This window comes from Lepus europaeus, chromosome 1, assembly GCF_033115175.1.
Source record: "Lepus europaeus isolate LE1 chromosome 1, mLepTim1.pri, whole genome shotgun sequence".
Lineage (NCBI taxonomy): Eukaryota > Metazoa > Chordata > Mammalia > Lagomorpha > Leporidae > Lepus > Lepus europaeus.
Genome location: NC_084827.1, coordinates 63,337,681 through 63,356,030, shown reverse-complemented (window position 1 = coordinate 63,356,030; position 18,350 = coordinate 63,337,681). Strand labels below are relative to the sequence as shown.

Sequence of the window (18,350 nt, the reverse complement as noted above, 5' to 3'; positions counted from 1 at the left end):
GCCTCCACCTGCAATACCGGCATCCCATATGGGTGCCAGTTCAAGACCTGGCTGTCCCACTTCCGATCTAGCTCCCTGCTAATGCACCTGGGAAAGCAGTAGAAGATGGCCCAAGTGCTTGGGCCCCTGCACCCATGTGGGAGACCTGGAAGAAGCTCCTGGCTCCTGGCTTGGGATCAGCCCATCTTCGGCAGTTGTGGCCATTTGGGGAGTGAACCAGCGGATGGAAGATTGATCTCCCCGCCTCCCCCGTATCTCTGCCTTTCAAATAAATAAATAAATCTTTGAGGAAAAAAAAAAAGAAAGAAAAACTCATACGCTTAAAAAAAAAATAAAGCAGTGAAACAAAAACTTGGTTCTTTCACAAGCAATGAAGTGAACAAATCTCTATTAAAACTGACAAAAATGAAGAGAGAAGACACAGAGTACCCTTGTCAGGAATGGCACAGAGCTGGGCCCATGGCTCTGAGCCCCTGCACAGATGATAAGGGAGTATCATGAACAGTTTGATACTCACCACTTAGAAGAAATAGATCCTGAGGCTGGCATTGTAGTGCAGCGGGTTAAGCCACTGTCTGTAGCGCGGCATCCCATATGGGTGTCAGAATAAGTTCCAGCTGCTCCACTTCCAATCCAGCTTTCTGCTAATGTGCCTAGGAAAGCAGTGGAGGATGGACCAATTGCTTGGACCCCTGCACCCATGTGGGAGACTGGGAAGAAGCCCCTGGCTCCCAGTTTTGGCCTGGTCAAGCTCCCCAGCTGTTATGCCCATTTGGAGAATGAACCAGCAGATGGAAGACCTCTCTCTCTCCACCCCTACCCCCTGCCCCACCTCTGCCTCTCCCTCTCTGCAACTCCACATGAATAAATAAGTCTTAAAAAAAAAAAAAAAAAAAAGGAAAGAGGGGCCGCCGCTGTAGCACAGTGGGTTAAAGCCCTGGCCTGAAGTGCCAGCATCTCATATGGACACTGGTTCTAGTCCCGTCTGTTCCTCTTCTGATCCAGCTCTCTGATGTGGCCTGGGAAAGCAGTAGAATATGGCCTAAGTGCTTGGGCTCCTGCATCTACATGGGAGACCCGGAAGAAGCTCCTGGCTCCTGGCTTCAGATGGGCACAGCTCCAGCCATTGTGGCCATCTGGGGAGTGAACCAGTGGATGGAAGACCTCTCTCTATGTCTCTACCTCTCTCTGTAACTCTTTCAAATAAATAAAATAAATCTTTAAAAAAAATAAATATGGGGCTGGCACTGTGATGCAGCAGGCTAATGCCCTGGCCTGAAGTGCTGGCATCCCATATGGGCACTGGTTCTAGTCCCGGCTGTTCCTCTTCTGATCCAGCTCTCTGCTGTGGCCTGGGAAAGCAGTAGAATATGGCCTAAGTTCTTGGGCTCCTGCAACCATGTGGGAGACCCGGAAGAAGCTCCTGGCTCCTGGAATCAGATGGGCGCAGCTTCAGCCATTGTGGCCATCTGGGGAGTGAACCAGTGGATGGAAGACCTCTCTCTTTCTCTGCCTCTCCTTCTCTCTGTGTAACTCTTTCAAATAAATAAATAAAAACCTTTATAAAAATAAATAAAAATAAAAAAAGGAGACACCGCTTACACCCTACAGTCAATTGCCAGCAGGCGCCCCAGGGCTTGCTTACCCATACATCTCACACACTCCCACAGGTGCCATCCCCAAACCACTTCTCTAAGTCCTCAGTCCCCACAGGGCCCCATCCCAGAGCCACTCCTGCCTCAGCACAGCATGCCCCTCCCCCTCTGCCAGCTTGTCCACATGGGGCCCCTGCACCCCCTGGAAATCCAACTTAACACACACCCCACCCCCTCCCCGGCATCCTCCCCGTAGCCTCACCCAGGGCTCTGCTGAGCGTCCATGGAGAGCCGTTGCTGGTGCTGGTGCTGGTGTTGGCTGCATGAGCAGTGACCCTGCCTGCCCTGCTCAGCCCTCGGCAGCAGTACATGCATACATGGGCTCTGGTCTTGAACTCAGAAGCCTCAGCATCAATGTAGTGCGACATGGCAGGAAAAGGAGGCCCAATTACAGGGTCTGAGCATGGATGGAGGATCCTAGGGGAAGGGTCTTCTGAGAGCCCTGACCAGGACTCACAGAGGGGCCCAGAGCAAAGAGGTGGAGAAGCCTTGGGGGCAATACAAGCCAGCAGCAACTTGACAGGAGTAGGGGTCTGCAATGCCCTCCAATCCTTCATTGCCTGCTACATAGTATCATGCAGCTGCCCTGGCCGCCACCCGGTGTGACACTAACCCTGGGCAGCCAGGAAAGGCCAGGCCAACATGCTTGTCTTGATGCAGCTCAGCGTGACCTTCAGTAAGTCCTGTGTCCCACAAGACCTCATCCATCTGCAGCCCCTTGTCACCTAGGAATACCCACAGCAGAAAGGCTAACATCCAGGGAGACTTTCTCATGTCCAAGGTTCACGTCCAGCGCCAAGGAGCACCTTGCACAGCCTGGGTCTGTGACTCCCGAGCAGAGGGCAAGGATCCTGGCAAAGAGTGGGCAATCAGACCCACTCTCTGGGCCAAGCACTTCCTCCCCTTCCGTGCTAGGTCCCAAAACTTAAACAGGCAGCCTTGGGTGAGACAGCAGGGGCCAGGCGGGCCCAGGAGGGGGGTTACAGGGATATTCCTGGGGCTGCTCTGACACCCAGTGGCAGTTCTCAGAACCAGGGGCTGCGAGGAGGAAGTGCAAGAGAGTGGGAGCAAGGGCAGGAGGGAGAGGGAGGGAGAGACGCAGGAAGGGAGGGAGTCTGCTCCAGGCTAGAGGTTCTCAGGCATGAGGACTGAGTCGCTGTTTCAGGAGGTTGGGGCCTGGAGGAGAACCTGCTTTTCTAGTAGGCTTCCAGGGACTGCTGTGCAGTTGATCTGCAAGGCCCAAGTCTGTAGGGTTCTGGAAGCCAGGACCAGGTAAGACAGGCTGCACAGGGGGGCTGGGGAATCGCAGGCTCAGGCCCACCCTAGGTCCTCTGGGCCGAAGTTCCAGAAATATGCACTACTGACCAGCTCCTGGACACTGGAGTTTGGACCTCGATGTTCCCAAGCGTTTGGCCAAGCGACTGAGCCACTCAGATGAGAACAAGGTGGCAGGTGTTCGCCTCCCACAGGTCCCAGAGCCAGCAGCCAGGTGTGAGCTTGGGCCTGTCCCAGTGCCTCAGAGCTGGCACACAGCACCAGTCACCCGTGTGTCCCAGGAGGGCAGGCCCTCAGAACGCAGTCAGAGTAAGCATTCACCCTGGCCACGTATCAAGGTACCAGGCACTGCTCTAAGCGCTCCCCACCCATGCTAACTCAGCTGGTCCACACACAATCCTTTGAGGTGCTCTTATCCTAGCAATTGTGGAACAAAGGAGGAGGTGGGGAAGCAAAGGCGTGCTATCCCCAAAGCCAGGTGGCTGGCACCAGCCCTGCGATGACTGAGGCCAGACCTCGGACCTCAGCTCCCCCAGGGCCTTCTTGCCTTCAGTGCATGGATTTAGGGGTATAGACAGAAGGGAGAGAATTCTGAATGAGAAGTAAAAGTTGGGGGGGGGTTATGCAAAGACCATCATCAATTCTCACATTTCCCTGGGGCAGGAGGGCAGAGGCCTCCCATCAGGGTACAAGAGGCCCAGGAGACAGGCCTTCCTGGTCACAAGGAACAGGAAGTGGTCTCAGCTGTGTTTGAGGACTATGGAAAGATCCTGTCGCCCCGTTTTTTAATTTTTTTTTAATATTTATTTATTTTAGAGGCAGAGATAAGGAGAGAGAGACAAAGAGACAGGGAGACAGGGAGATCTTCCATCCCCTGGTTTGCTCCCCAAATGGCCACAACAGCTGGAGCTGGGTCAGGCTGAAGATGAGCCAGGAACTCCATCTAGGTTTCCCACATGGGTAACAGGGGCCCAAGCATTTGAGTCAAATGCTTTCCCTGGTGCATTAGCAGGGAGCCGAATTGGAAGTGAAGCAGCTGGGATTTGAACCCGCACCCATATAGGATACAGGCGTCATAGGCAGAGGCTTTACCTTCTATGACACAATGCCAGCCCCTGTCATCCGGTCTTAGAAAATTACAAAAACAGTAGTCAAGGAAGGGCAAGACACATGAGCACCCGCACGGAGCCAGGCACCACATCTGGCCTTCATGCACTGCTATCATTTAACCCTCTGTCCACCAGAGGAAGGGGTTGGCATCATGACCCCTGAGTGACTCACTGAGATGAAAATCCCTCATAGAGGGCAGGAGCCCAGCAAACAGCAGCATGGCACCTGGACCCTGAGATGTTGGTCCTGAACCCGAGCCACACTCCCATGATCCTCACTGGCTTGCAGCCTCTCACCCCTGAGCCCCAGCTCCTGGCACAAGACCCAGGCACCTGGAAGCAGCTCACCCTGGTGGCCTTTGCTGTGTGACCAACAATGCTCCCTTCCTGTTCTGGTGACAGAGAGCCAGAGGGGCAGCTGCAGAGGCTCCTGCTCTGGGATCATGGCCAGCAGTGCTAGCAGAAGAACAAGAAAGCTGCAGAAGCCCCTCTGCTTCCTAAAGCACCTGCTCCAACATAGCACTCTCACACCTCCACGGGCCACACACCTGTCAGGGAGGTGGGACTTCCGCTCCCCGAGCACTTAGCAACTCTGTAACCTTCTCCCAGGGAAAACTGGAGGGCAAATACAAACCTGCAATTTTGCAACAGTGCTCAGTAAATATATGACTGAATGAATGAATGCATTGAAGTACAATTGGATGAAATGATTGCCAAGGGTGAATGCCTTCTGTAGATCCAAACCAGCTGGTAAGCAGGGAAATCAAGAACAAAAGTATCTGTGAACAAATGTCATTTGTGTTGTATGAACCAACAGTTGCCATGTAATCTGCAAGCGCTGAACACCGTGCAAGGGAAGGGTCACATGAGCCTGGGTTCCACTGCGAGCTGAGGACAGCTGACAACTATGGCTTGTCCTTTACCGAGGTCTGATGTGGCCATCAGCCCTAAGGCCAGGGCCACTTCTTGAGGAGTGCAGCCTACACGGCCCAGATGCTGCACATTGAGCTGAGGCCGTGTGACTAGGTCTCGGTGCCAGAAGCTGAGCTACTTCCAAGTGCAAGATGAGCGTCTTCACCACCTTTTTCTTCCAGCAGGACACAGAGCTCCCACGGAGGACTCCAGAAGGCAGAAGCTTCAGCAGCTGAATGACCACCTGGAGCCAAAGCATCTGCTCCCATGAACCCACAACGTGCTCCGACTTGATCAAGAAACAACGCTCTATGGCTTTCAGCTCCAAGACCTGGATGGTTTATTACAACCTTCCATATCTAGGGCTTGGTGGATCCTGGAGGTGCCCAGTTGCCAGCTTTGCTCCAGGGCATCTCAAACCACCTACCAGTTCCACGTCACCTGTGAGAGCCCACTCTGGGAAAAGCACTTCTTGTGCAATGTCCTTCATTCTAGCATTGTTAGCAATATCAAATCAACGTAGCACTGGATCAGCTCAGGGACAAATGGAATGAATGGAGTTTTGCGCTCATAGGAAATATTCAATATCACTGGAAAAAATCTAAAGTACACGACAGCAAAGATGAACTTTTCAAGGAATGATCCCAGGAGCAGAGGGTGCCTGAGCCCCTTCAAGGGGGTCTGCAAGGCTCTCCCTTCTCAGCTACACAACTGCGAGAGGCTGTGGTTCCTTCACACACCCCAACCGAAAGACAAATCGCAACAGATGGGATGCAAACAGGAGACTCCAGCTGTCTTCTACTACACCAGATGCCAACAAGAATTTTTTAATGTGAATACAATGCCATGCCTCACTAACTTCATTTGGCAAACTATTTTTTATATGCTCTACTTTTAAAATGTCACTATACGATAGATTTATCATTTCTTAAAGCTTTTTTTTTTTTTTTTACATATAAAGTGAGTTATGTTGTTTTGGGAGGTAAAGACAGAGCTCTCACTGCTGATTCACTCTCCAAATTCCCAAAGAAACCAGGGTTGAGCTGGGCCAAAGCCACGTGCTAGGAACCCAATCCACGTCACCCACATGGGTGGCAGGAAACCTACTCAGCCATCACTGCCACCTTCCAGGGTCAGCACTGACAGGAAGCTGCATTCAGGAGCAGTCAGGACTCGAACTCGGGTACTCCAGTGTGGGATGTGGCTGTCTTAACCAGCAATTTTTACTTTCTTAAATATTTAGTATTTATTTATTTGAAAGGCAGAGTTAGAGAGAGGGATCATCCAGCTACTGGCTCACTCCCCAAATGGCCGTCAACAGCCAGGGGGGCTGGGACAAGCTGAAGCCAGGAGCCTGAAACTCCATCCAGGTCTCCCATATGGGTGCAGGGGCTCAAGGACTTGGGCCATCTTCCATTGCTTTCCCAGGTGCATTAGCAGGCACCTAGACTGGAAGTGGAGCAACTGGAACTTGAACCAGCGCTCACATGGTATGCGGGTGTTGCAGGGGCAGCTTAACCTGTGCCACAATGCCAGTCCATTAACCAGCATCTACTAGGCTAACTTCTCCCCTGGGGCTTATCATCTTCTGTTTTTTAACATCTCCATTTTATTTTCTCTTATGATTTTTTTTTAAAGAGTTATTTAATTGAAAGGCAGAGCTAGAGAGAGGCAGCGGCAGAGAGAGAGAGACGTCTTCCATGTACTGGTTCACTCCTCAGATGGCTGCAGCCCCACATCTGTGATCTGTGGTCTCCAGGCAGAGCATGGAGGGATTCTTCTCTGAAAAAAATATAAACCAGAGTTTCCAGTGTGGGAGTGCACCAGGCAACCACATATTCCCAGCAAACCTAGGTCTACAGCATGTGGGTCAGACAGGAAAGCTACCCAGAGGAACCAGGGAGGAATCCAAAACTGCAGGAAATTTGGGGACAATGTTGCAGAGCAGAGGGGGAAGCCACCGCCTGTGACACTGGTATCCTATAAGGGCGACAGTTTGAGTCCCAGCTCCTCCACTTCGTCAGGTCTCTGCTAATGTCCTGGGAAGGCAGTAGAAAATGGCTTAAGTACTTGGGCTTCTGCTACCTGTGAGGAGACCCGGATGGAGCTCCTGGCTTCAGCCTGGCCCAGCCCCAGCCATTTGGGAGTGAGCCAGATGTAAAACCTCTGTATGTCACTCTAACTTTACCTCTCAAATAAATAAACCTTTAAATAAAAAACCAATACAGGATATCTTTAAAAAAAAAAAATTTAGGGCCCAGTGCTGTGGCACAGCAGGTTAAAGCCCCAGCCTACAGCACCTGCATCCTAAATGGATGCTGGTTCAAGTCCTGGCTGCTCTACTTCCCATCCAGCTCCCTGCTAATGCACCTGAGAAAGTGGAAGATGGCCCAAGACCTTGGGTCCCTGCACTCACGTGGGAGATCCAGAAGCTCCTGACTCCTGACTTCAGATTGGCCCAGCTCCGGCCACTGCAGCCATTTGGGGAGTGAACCAGTAGATAAAAGACCTCTCTCTGTAACTCTTACAAATAAACAAATTAAAAAAAAAAAAAGTGGTTTCTGATTTCCAAAAAAAGGAAGAAGTAACTAATTTCAAAATTCCTAGCCAGCGCCGTGGCTCAGTAGGCTAATCTTCCGCCTTGCGGCGCTGGCACACCGGGTTCTAGTCCCGGTCGGGGCACCGATCCTGTCCCGGTTGCCCCTCTTCCAGGCCAGCTCTCTGCTGTGGCCAGGGAGTGCAGTGGAGGATGGCCCAAGTTCTTGGGCCCTGCACCCCATGGGAGACCAGGAGAAGCACCTGGCTCCTGCCATCAGAACAGCGCGGTGCGCCGGCCGCAGCGCGCCTACTGCGGCGGCCATTGGAGGGTGAACCAACGGCAAAAAGGAAGACCTTTCTCTCTGTCTCTCTCACTGTCCACTCTGCCTGTCAAAAAAAAAAAAAATTCCTAAAAAAAAGAAAAAAATTTTAAACAAAAAATATGTAGTCATGCACCCAAAGATGGGAGAGAAGCTACTGGAAACACACTGCTATGTTGATCTAAAGAAAATATCACTAATTTTCTTACAGCCATTCTCAGTGTGACCTCACAGGCCAGTCACATGCTCTCATGGAAATCACTCTCATATGCACACAGCATAGGGGAAAAGAATGTGGGTTTTTTTTGTTTTTGTTTTTTGACAGGCAGAGTGGACAGTGAGAGAGAGAGAGAGAGAGAGAAAGGTCTTCCTTTTCCGTTGGTTCACCCTCCAATGGCCGCTGCGGCCGGCGCACCACGCTGATCCGAAGCCAGGAGCCAGGTGCTTCTCTTGGTCTCCCATGGGGTGCAGGGCCCAAGCACTTGGGCCATCCTCCACTGCACTCCCAGGCCGCAGCAGAGAGCTGGCGTGGAAGAGGGGCAACTGGGATAGAATCCGGCGCCCCGACTGGGACTAGAACCTGTTGTGCCAGCGCCCCAAGGCGGAAGATTAGCCTATTGAGCCGCGGCGCCGGCCAAGAATGTGTTTTAATAACAGCTACAGATGCAAGCTTCACTTACTACCTGTGTGCTCCTGAGTAAACTATTTCATTTCCGAGCCCCAGGCTCACCAAGTGGAACTTGGACAATACCTCCTTCAGTAAATATCATTCTTACTCTCTGCAGCAGTAAAACAAACAAAAAACTGGAGGTGTGTTACTACAGAGTAATTCTTACAAGTGAAAATGGGGCTGGAGTTTGGGTGCAGATTAAGCTATCTGAGACACTGGCAACCCACATGAACTCAGCTGCTTCGCTCTGATCCAGCTCCCTGCTAATGCACCTGGGAAGGCAGCAGATAATGCCCCAAGTACCAGGGCACCCACATGGGAGACTCAGAAGGAGTTCTAGGTCCCTGGCTTTGGCCTGGCCCAGCCCCGGCTGTTGAGGCCACTTGGGGAGTGAACCAGCAGATGGAAGATCTATCTCTATCTCTTTCTCTGTAACTCCAGCTGTCAAACAGCTATAAATCGTTACCAAAAAAAAAAAAAAAAAAAAAATCACAATGAAACACACTGGAGGGTTAATGATCATTTAATATTGTAACATTTTTCACTTATAAATATACATTTGCATATACAAGGGAAACTGGGTTTTGTGAGACACAACAGAGTATTAGACACTGTAGACCAAGCCTTGAAGAGAGGAACTGCACTCCACACCTGTGTCAATACACACTAGGGAAGGGAAGGCAGACACACAGCAGGGGAACTTGCTACACAAGAGAAATGTGGGTCATCCCTCCCAGCCACAGGAACTTCTTATGGTCCAGATGACCACCTTGCATCTTCAATGGCCTAAAACACACAAGCAGTAGTGTGACCCTGAGGTTAACTCAAGGAATTAAGAGAACAATTAGATCAGTATGTGTGTGATGGCAACAGCCAACTTCCTCTAGGGCAGCTTCTTTGAAGCACAGATCATTATTTAAAAGTACACTTGGAAGTGAAGTGCTTACTCAAACCTGAGTAAGAATGCCTTTCCCTCTCACTCACTTCTCAACTTAGGATTACCTAAGTGTGGCACTTAGACAAGGGACACTGTCGAGAAACTGAGTCTACCAAATGACTGCCACCTAGAGGCGTGAGGGCCAAGGAAATGAAACATCTGAGCCCATCCTTATATCCAGTATGTATTTCATACCAGAATCAAGTTCCGAGCAACAGTGAACTTCCAGGCTCAGCTATGGCTACCTCAGGAGGCTGGCCCCTCCAGGGACAGGGAGACAGACACACACACACACGTGCGCACGTGCGCACATGTTCAAATTTCAGTTCACACCTCTCCCCCATCAGCTGGAGGGCAGCCAGGGCACACAGGGAAAGCTTCTGCTTCCAGAGCACGTCAGGGTTGTACCTCAATACTCTGCAGTTCTACTTCAAAATACATACCCTGGTGCAACATTAAAAGCTGTTTTTAATATTTTGCAAGTAAAGCATACAGCTTTAATGATTACAATCTGAATAAAGCCATTCTTATGACACAGGACGTATGGTCAACATTACAGGTCAAAGCAGCATGGGAAACACGGAACACCTTATGGTCACAAGCTACATCCATCAAGAGATGACAGGTACCTATACTTGACTTGCGTTCAGCTGGAAACATGCTCCCATGTCAGCAAGTCCCCTGGATTGGCTACAAAAGCAGACCTGTGGCCACCACTAGGTCTGCCTGGCATCTGCTCTCATGTGGAAACCTGTCCAAGTCTGCCTCAGAGACAGAGCTGGCCGAGCAGTAAACAAGAGCGCATGTCCATAACTGTTCCAGCTGGAGTGTATTTTAGGGAAAACAGAACTACGTGGAGTGTGGGGCAGCCAGCTCTGACTGTGCTGACCACCTCTGTGAAAGTAAACTGCCCAAACTACGCGGGACGGAAAACCAGGGGACCCAGAGCTTCACAATGTGAAACAAACGCAACAGGAGTGGCTAAAGTACATATTCCATGGTACTGGAAACTGAGTATTGGACAAAAACAGAGGATGCTGGTGGGGAGCTCAAATCCAATGTCTCACACTTCCCTTATCACACCTGGCTCAGGAGTGAAAACACAAGGCTGGGGCCAGGCAGGGCAGGACTTGGAGCAGGCTGCTCACATCGCTATGCCCCACTTCCCCTCTACGACCTGAGTCTCTCCCAGCCACTGGCCATCCGGCCCTTCGTGGACAGCCACAGTGCCCCACCCCTGCACAGGACGGGCCTTCAGAGCGACAGACAGGCCTCCTCCACGTCCTGCGAACCCCAAGGCCTGAGGCCAAGATACTCTGCCTGTGTCTCCTCCCCATGTTCCTCACCGTTGTGTTAGTATTACACTTTCAACAGGTAGAAAAATAGGCTATATGAAGGCTTACGCAGCAATAAATACATCTAGAGCAGACGCTACAAACCTCCACACACTTGTTACTCTTCTGCCTTCTCCAACTTTCAAACGTTAAAGCCCTAAATCTGAGGCTGGAATCAATTCCTGACTTGGGATGTATTCCAGGAATCACTACCAAAACCAAATAAGGATACAAGGATAAGCAGTTCTAGGACGCAGCAGGCTCCTGAAACGTCATTTGGGCAGGGGGCGAGGGGGCTGCCCCCTCATCCTGAGCAGCCAGCCTCGCTGAGGCCTGCGCAGGGCCCCAGAGGGCGGTCACGGGGATGCTGACCCCGCTGCCTCCAGGCAGTCACCTGGCAGCTTACAAGCCCACAATTCTCAAGAAGTACCCTGCAGCCAGCTATGGCCTGATGTTGAAAGATAACACCAGAGAGGCCACAGCTTCCCCTGCACACGCACACACGTACCCATTTATAACTACTATTGTTGACATAACATGAAAATAATCCTTTGAGCATTATATCTAACTCTGAAAAGAAAGTGCCTTTAAAGACAAGTTATGTTTAAATAAGGTATCCGGAGAGTTCCATAAGGAAACTCTCAGAATGAGCCAGTGATCCCTAGAAGTCCACATTTCAGCTAACCAGCACAGTTCCACAAACCCTTCTCTGTGGTATTTACGTGGATTAGAATTATCAGGTCGCTACTTTCAAAAGGACTATTAATACCGTTATTTTAAAAATCTGTCACCAACAGAAAAAGCCCTGCAAATCATATTATTGCACACAGGGTTATCAGAAGCTATGCACACCAAGGTGTTGAGGCTCGAGGGCTTTAGAAGACCCAGAACAGGGACCCTAGGGCCATGCCCGTGGCCGCGCCGGCCAACATGCCCAGCGCCAGATCACTGTCGTTGTCTCGATACCGCTCACGAATGATGACTTGGTTGGTGGGTTGCTGTCCGTAAAGTCCTGCAAAGGAGGAGAAAGACCCATGAGGAGCAGTCCGTGGAGCCAGAATCCACTCAACTGCGCACCGTACAGTGCGTGATTCCCGGCACACTGGCATCCCACCCGCCCCTGGAGAGCTGCTGCAGGGGGCTAGGCTGAGCATGTCCCATCGTTGTCCATCACAGGCACAGCAGGCAACCTGCCCAAGACACCTCATCCCTCAGGCTGCCCTGACAGAAGACCAAGGTCCTCAGCTGGCTGAGGCACAGAGGGCAGAGTCCTGACAAAGCTATAGGCTCCTGCCTCTGCACCACGCTCACTGGGGTGACAGAGAGGGAGAGGGTGGGGGACACACATCCTGCAGAAGGAACAGCCCTCCCACCTGATTAAAGCACATTAGCTTCTTAGTATTCCTGCAAACAGATTACTAAATTAAAACTTAGGGCAAGTGTTGTGTTGCAGAGAGTGAAGTCAATGACTGCAATGCCAGCATCCTGTATCAGAGCACAGGTTCCTGTCCTGGCTGCTCTATTTCTGACCCAGCTCCCTGCTAATGTGCCTGGGAAGGCAGTGAAGGACAGCCTAGGTGCTTGGGCCCCTGCCAAAACACACGAGACCCAGATGGAGTTCCAGGCTCCTGGCTTCAGCCTGGCCCAGCCCCAGCCATTGTGGCCATTTAAGTGAAACAGCAGATCTTCCTCTCCCCCCTCTGTTGCTCTGCCTTTCAAATAAATAATCTCCAAAAATTAATGAATGAATGAATTACAGCTTAAATCTGCAAATATAGTTTGTTCTTCATTTTTAATCACATTTTTATGTGATTAAAATAAAGAATGTGAGGGGGAAAAAAGCTAGAGGTGCAACTTCTAAAAGAACTTTAAAAACTTAATATTTGCACAACTAAAATTCACAAGTGGGAATATATGTTTTGTTCTCTTTTATGCTTCACAACTGTATTGCCCAGTAGCTAATTAGCTCTCAAACTGCTTTTCTTCCCCTCAGACATAGCAGCAGAGTGATCTCTGGTCTATAATCAGAAAACAGTTCACTCAACTTTACATTGAGAAATAAAACCTCTATCAAGCCTTGTTGGTCTACCCAGTAAACGGCAGAAACACGGAGAACAGGCTGGTGTGTTACCTGCATACGGGTACTGGTAGGGCACAGCGTACGCCTGCCCATTCGCAGCATAGACAACTTGGGTTCCTGTTGGGTAGGCGCCGCTGTACGGACCGTAGCCATAGGCCTGCTGAAAAGAAACAGGACCATGAGAGCTGTGCTGCTGAACCTGGCCTTCAGCGGGTCCCCGGCCCTCCCCGCCCTCTCAGCCCCATTTCAGCAATCCTGGGCAGAACACAGAGGACAGGGTGCCCGTGCTCTAGGACCTGGGCAGGGGACTGGTGGCTTTCTGGGCACACACACCTATGAAGGAACACTGCCAGAAACGAGCAGGGAACAGACACATTCACGGACGATGACAATCACTGTCATTACGTGACTGGAACTCTGACTCAGCAAACAACTGGGAGCCATGTGCAGACCTCGGCTTGCTACCCTAGAAAAGCAGGAGGTAGGACTTCCAGTTCTAGAAGATGGAACAGACATTTTCCCCCTATTCTTTCTGCTAAATACAATTAAAATCCATAGACATTACACACAAATAACACACAAGGCTGTGAATGGCAAAGAGAAGGCAGCAGTCAAGCTAGAGACTTCAGAGCAAGGGAGACTGCACAGTGAGCTCCCTGGGTTTTGTTGTTGATGAATGGCTAATGGAGAAGTCAGTAAGTGCAGACAAAAAGGGCCCCTAGAAAAGCCTGTTCCCTCTATCCAAAGAATCCACGAAAGAAAGGGGCAACACAGCAACATGGAACAGTTTCAGACAGCCCAGACAATCTGCAACCCCAGCACTCCCCACCATCCCAGAGACCAGATGGGAGAGCCTGCACTTCCAGGCTTGGCATGCTGCAACAAAGAACCCTCCTGTCCCCTCCCAATACTGTCAGAGAGGGCCAAGCAGGGAGCAGGGAATTTCACCCATGCCAGAAGGAAAACAGACACACACACACACACACACTTGCAGCCAAGTAGTGTGAATAGAGACCAACTGAAACAGAACCACCCTGTCTGAGTGGGGTGGGGTCCACAGAAGCCTAGTGGAGAGGGGTTACTTTCAGAACCCTTCACAGATACAAGGGGAGCCCCTCCTTTTCCCAGGCAGGCTAGTCTCAGCCAAGGCATAAAAAAACCTACACTCCCAACCTTCCCAGCAGGGACAGGGAACTCAGCCCACCAGTGTCCACTGAGGCCGAATGGACAGTCTAGGTGTCCTTCTCAGGATTTAAATGAGACTCAGAGTCCTACAGTACTTAAAATGTTCAGGTTTCAACTGAAACCCATCATGCAAAACCCAGAAAGATCTCAAACTGAATGAACAAAGATAACAGAAGGCACTACCACTAAGATGACAAAGATGTTAGAATTATCTGGAAAGTATTTGAAAGCAGCTAACATAACATTTTATGAGTGGGGCTGGCACTATGGCATAGTAGGTAAAGCTGCCACCTGCAGTGCCAGCAGCCCATATGGGCGCCAGTTCAAGTCCCAGCTGCTCCACTTCTGATCCAACTCCCTGCTAATGCACCTGGGAAAGCAGTGGAAGACGGCAAGTGCTTGGGCCCCGGTCACCCATGTGGGAGACCCAGATGAAGCTCCTGGCTTCAGCCTGGCCCAGCCCTGGCCATAGCAGCCATATGGGGAATGAACCAGCAGATCGAAGATTCTCTGTCTCCCCCTCTAACTCTTTCAAATAAATCAGTAAAAAAAATGTATTTTCAAATTTTTATATATCAAGATATAAAGAATAATCAAGTACAAATTTTAGAACTAAAAACATACAGAAATTCACATAAATGATTCAATGAATGGACTCAACAATGAAATGGAGAAGACAGAGAAAAGAAATTAGTAAACAGAAACAGTAGAATTTATCCAATTAAACCTAATCAGAAAGAAAACAGATTGAGGTTAAAAAAAAAAAAAAAAAAAAAAAAAGGACAGAGTCTCTAGAATCAGTAGGTCTGACAACAGGTGGCATTCAGGTCACCAGAGTCCCAAAAGGGGAAAGGGCAAAAGGCTGGGGATAAAGAAACACTTAAGTCTGTTTAATTTAGCAAAAAAATAGAACCCATGCTTTCAAGAGGCTGAAAAGACCAAAAAGGACAAATCCAAAGAACTCCAGCCTAATACACATCATACTGAAATTTCTGAAGAAGTAAGACAAAGCTACCAGAAAATAAGCAGAAGGAAGAAAATAAAAGACAAGAATTTATGAAACTGAGTAAAAGAACAAGTGAATAGCTGGGTCTAGTGTTGGGGTACAGTGGGTTAAGCTGCCAGCTGCAACACTGGCATGCCATATGAGTGCTGGTTCAAGTTCCAGCTGCTCCACTTCTAATCCAGCTCCTTGCTAATGTGCCTGGGAACGCAGCAGATGATGACCTGAGTACTTGGGCCCCTGTCCCCTGCATGGCAGACCTGGATAAAGTACTAGGCTCCTGGCTTCAGCCTGGCCCATGCCTGACTGTTGCAGTCATTTGAGGAGTGGCCTGGCAGATGCAAGATCCCTCTCTCACTCTCTAACTCTGCCTTTCAAACAAGTCAATAAGTCATCTTTTTAAAAAAAGGAAAAGCAAATAGAATAAAAAGTTGATTTTTGAGATCAGTGAAACTGACAAACCTCTAGCATACTGCCAGACACACACACAAATGACTAATATTAAGAGCAAATGAAATGGAACATGTTATTGCCAAAGACCAGGCAGACATCACAAAGTAAGAAAACACTGTAAAGACCTCCCTATACATAAATCTACACAATTGTTAAAATGACACAGGAATAGACACAGACATTGTACCAACTTCAAATTCCTGATTTTGATTTTATCTAACATAAAACAACTAGGGAAACTGATTTAAAAAAATTCATGAGACTATACCATCTTTATAACTTCTGTGAACGTCAAAAAGTTCAGGGAAAATGAGATTAAGTTTGTTTGGATGCAAAAATAATGAGAAGCCAGCACTGTGGTACAGCAGGTTAACTCACTGCTTGCAATGCTAGCATCCCATAATGGAGTGCTGGTACAGGACCCAGCTGTTCTACTTCTGATCCAGCTCTCTGCTATGCCCTGGGAAAGCAGCAGAAGATGGCCCAAGTGCTTGGGACCCTGCACCCACGTTGGAGAACTGGAAAGTGTTCCCAGGCTCCTGGCTTCAGCCTGGCGCAGTCTGGGATGCTATGACTATACGGGTAGTATGAACCAAAGAACAAAGGATCTGCGTGTGTGTATGTGTGTGTGTGTCTGTTTTTCAAATAAATAAATAAGTCTTTTCTAAAAAAAAAATTGAAATCAATGCATACAAGGTGTCCTCAATAAGTTCATGGTAGGGGGTTGGCATTATGGCAGGGGAGGTAAAGCTGCTGACTGCAACGATGCCATTCCACAAGTGCATACTGGTTTTTGTCCTGGCTGCTCCACTTCCAATCCAGCTCACTGCTAATGTGCCTGGGAAAGCAGTGTTAGAGGGCCCAAACTTGGGCTCCTGAACTCCTGTGAGAAACCTGGATGAAACTCCTGACTCCTAGCTTCTGCCTGGCCCAGCACTGGCCATTGTGGCCATCTGAGGAATAAACCAGCAGACAGAAGATCTCTCTCTCTCAGCCTCTCCCTCTCTCTATAGCTCTGCCTTTCAAATAAATAAATAAATCTTTTTTAAAAAAAAGTTCATAGTAAATTATAAGAAAACTACAGGTGGATTTCAAGAATTTTTCTGCAGCAAAATAAATAAGTTTTAATTCTATTTTTCCATGAACTTTCTGAATTACACTCATATGATTATTTTAAATTAAAAGTTAAAACAAAAGCAGGCATGCTTCACATAACAATACATAACATAGCATAACATAACAATATGTAGTGCTGGACAGTTGGCACCCTAACTAGGAAACTTCTCAAAGCATGTGATGTGACTTTTTATAGGGTTTTACACCCCCCAAAAATAAAGATAGCGTTTTTGTAAATGATTATAAAGAGAATTTAAGAAGTTTACTACATATAAACTATAAATCATCAACATCTCATTACACAAAGCAACTGTCATTTACATAATTCATCAGGTCTATCTTAAAAATAAAATGTGCTCAACATAAACAAGAAATGGTTGTTTCATTTCATGAGAGCAGAGGTTGATAAGGAGTGATCTGTTTAATCAACCCTTGGGACATTCGGATCTGGCTAAAAGGTCCATGAGAGTCTCACAGGCATGGAAAGCCATGACATGGTGGCAAAAAACAATCTAAATGAAAGATCCTGGTGAACAAGAACCCAGCAGAAGGAACAGGCCATCAAGGAGAGAGGCGCCTTTCTCTGAAGGGAGGAAGGAACCTCTACTGTGATACGGCCTCGACTAAACAAGTTCAGAGTTGGTGAACTCAAGGGGCTTCCATAGCCTAGACAGCTCATAGCAAGAGTCTCGGGTGATTGCTGACGTCATAAATAAGAGTGCCAATTGTTAAATCAACAACGGGAGTCACTGGGTACATGCTCCCCACATAGGATCTCTGTCCCTAATGTGTTTTACTATGAAACGTAAAAACACTACTAGTCGAACAGTACCCTATACCTTGTGTGGTTGTGTGAGTGCATGAGTGCAGCCTGTTGAAACCCTTGCTTAGTATATACTAGGTTGATCTTCAGTATATGAAGGTAATTGAAAATGAAACTCGATAAAGGGCGGGATGGGAGAGGGAGAGGGGAGGGTCACGGGAGGGAGGGAGGTTGGGGGGGGGGGGAGCCACAACAATACAAGTTGCACTTTGTAAATTCACATTTATGAAATAAAAAAAAAAAAGAAAAAATTAAAAAAAAAAAAAGAAAAAGGAGTGATCTGCTTAAAGAGGAGGCTCAGAGGACACATCCAACTTCTCTGGTCCTGGCTGAAAGTTAAAAGGAAGTCAGCCGCAGCCTCTCCAGACTTCCCACCACATGGACCCTCTCCACACGGGCTCAGGTTTGCCCCCTACCTCAGGGATTGGTGCAGCATAGGCTGTGTACGGAGGTGGGGAGGAAGCCACAGCTGTCTCATCAGACAGGATTGCGGAGCCCACGTAAGCCTGGGGGAGAAGCAGGGAGACAGGATGAGAACAGGGAGCTGCCTGGGCACCTATGGACTCAATGATACTATGCACACACACTGCTTTTATTTAGCCAATTAAAAAGTAAAGGACAAAAAACTACAGCTCTCTTAGCAGTAGGAGAAACTCTTGGCTTGTCCAGGCCCACTCTGGTATACAGAACAGGAATAGAGCCCACCCAGGAGGGCCTCCTGAGGCTAGGCTATTACTCAAAGTCTTTTAAAAGATGTTACCTTGCTCTCAACAATCCTTTTGTTCACAAATAAAAACCCTACACTTACACAGGTTCCTACACACAGTCTGTTTTTTGCTTTAAAAAAACATTGTGAGTGGGAATTTGGCACAGTGGTTAAATCACTGCTTAAGACCCCCAAATCCCCTATGAAGTGCCTGATTCAAGTCCTAGCTACTCC

General features: G+C 48.8%; 1 protein-coding gene across 2 annotated transcripts in view; it reads right to left on the bottom strand.

Moving 5' to 3' along the window:
• Positions 1-8,984: 8,984 nt before the first annotated feature.
• Positions 8,985-18,350, bottom strand: part of PLEKHB2 (pleckstrin homology domain containing B2) — a 34,319-nt gene continuing 24,953 nt past the window's right edge. Inside the window, exons 6-8 of one of the 2 annotated variants that reach the window (XM_062183011.1) lie at positions 17,827-17,916; positions 12,882-12,990; positions 8,985-11,762 (exon numbers count right to left, since the gene is read on the bottom strand). In XM_062183011.1, coding sequence (XP_062038995.1) covers positions 11,626-11,762; positions 12,882-12,990; positions 17,827-17,916 — 336 coding nt within the window. In that variant the 3' untranslated portion in view covers positions 8,985-11,625. The remainder of the gene's footprint in view (positions 11,763-12,881; positions 12,991-17,826; positions 17,917-18,350) is intronic. The other variant, XM_062183033.1, reaches the window with a different exon arrangement.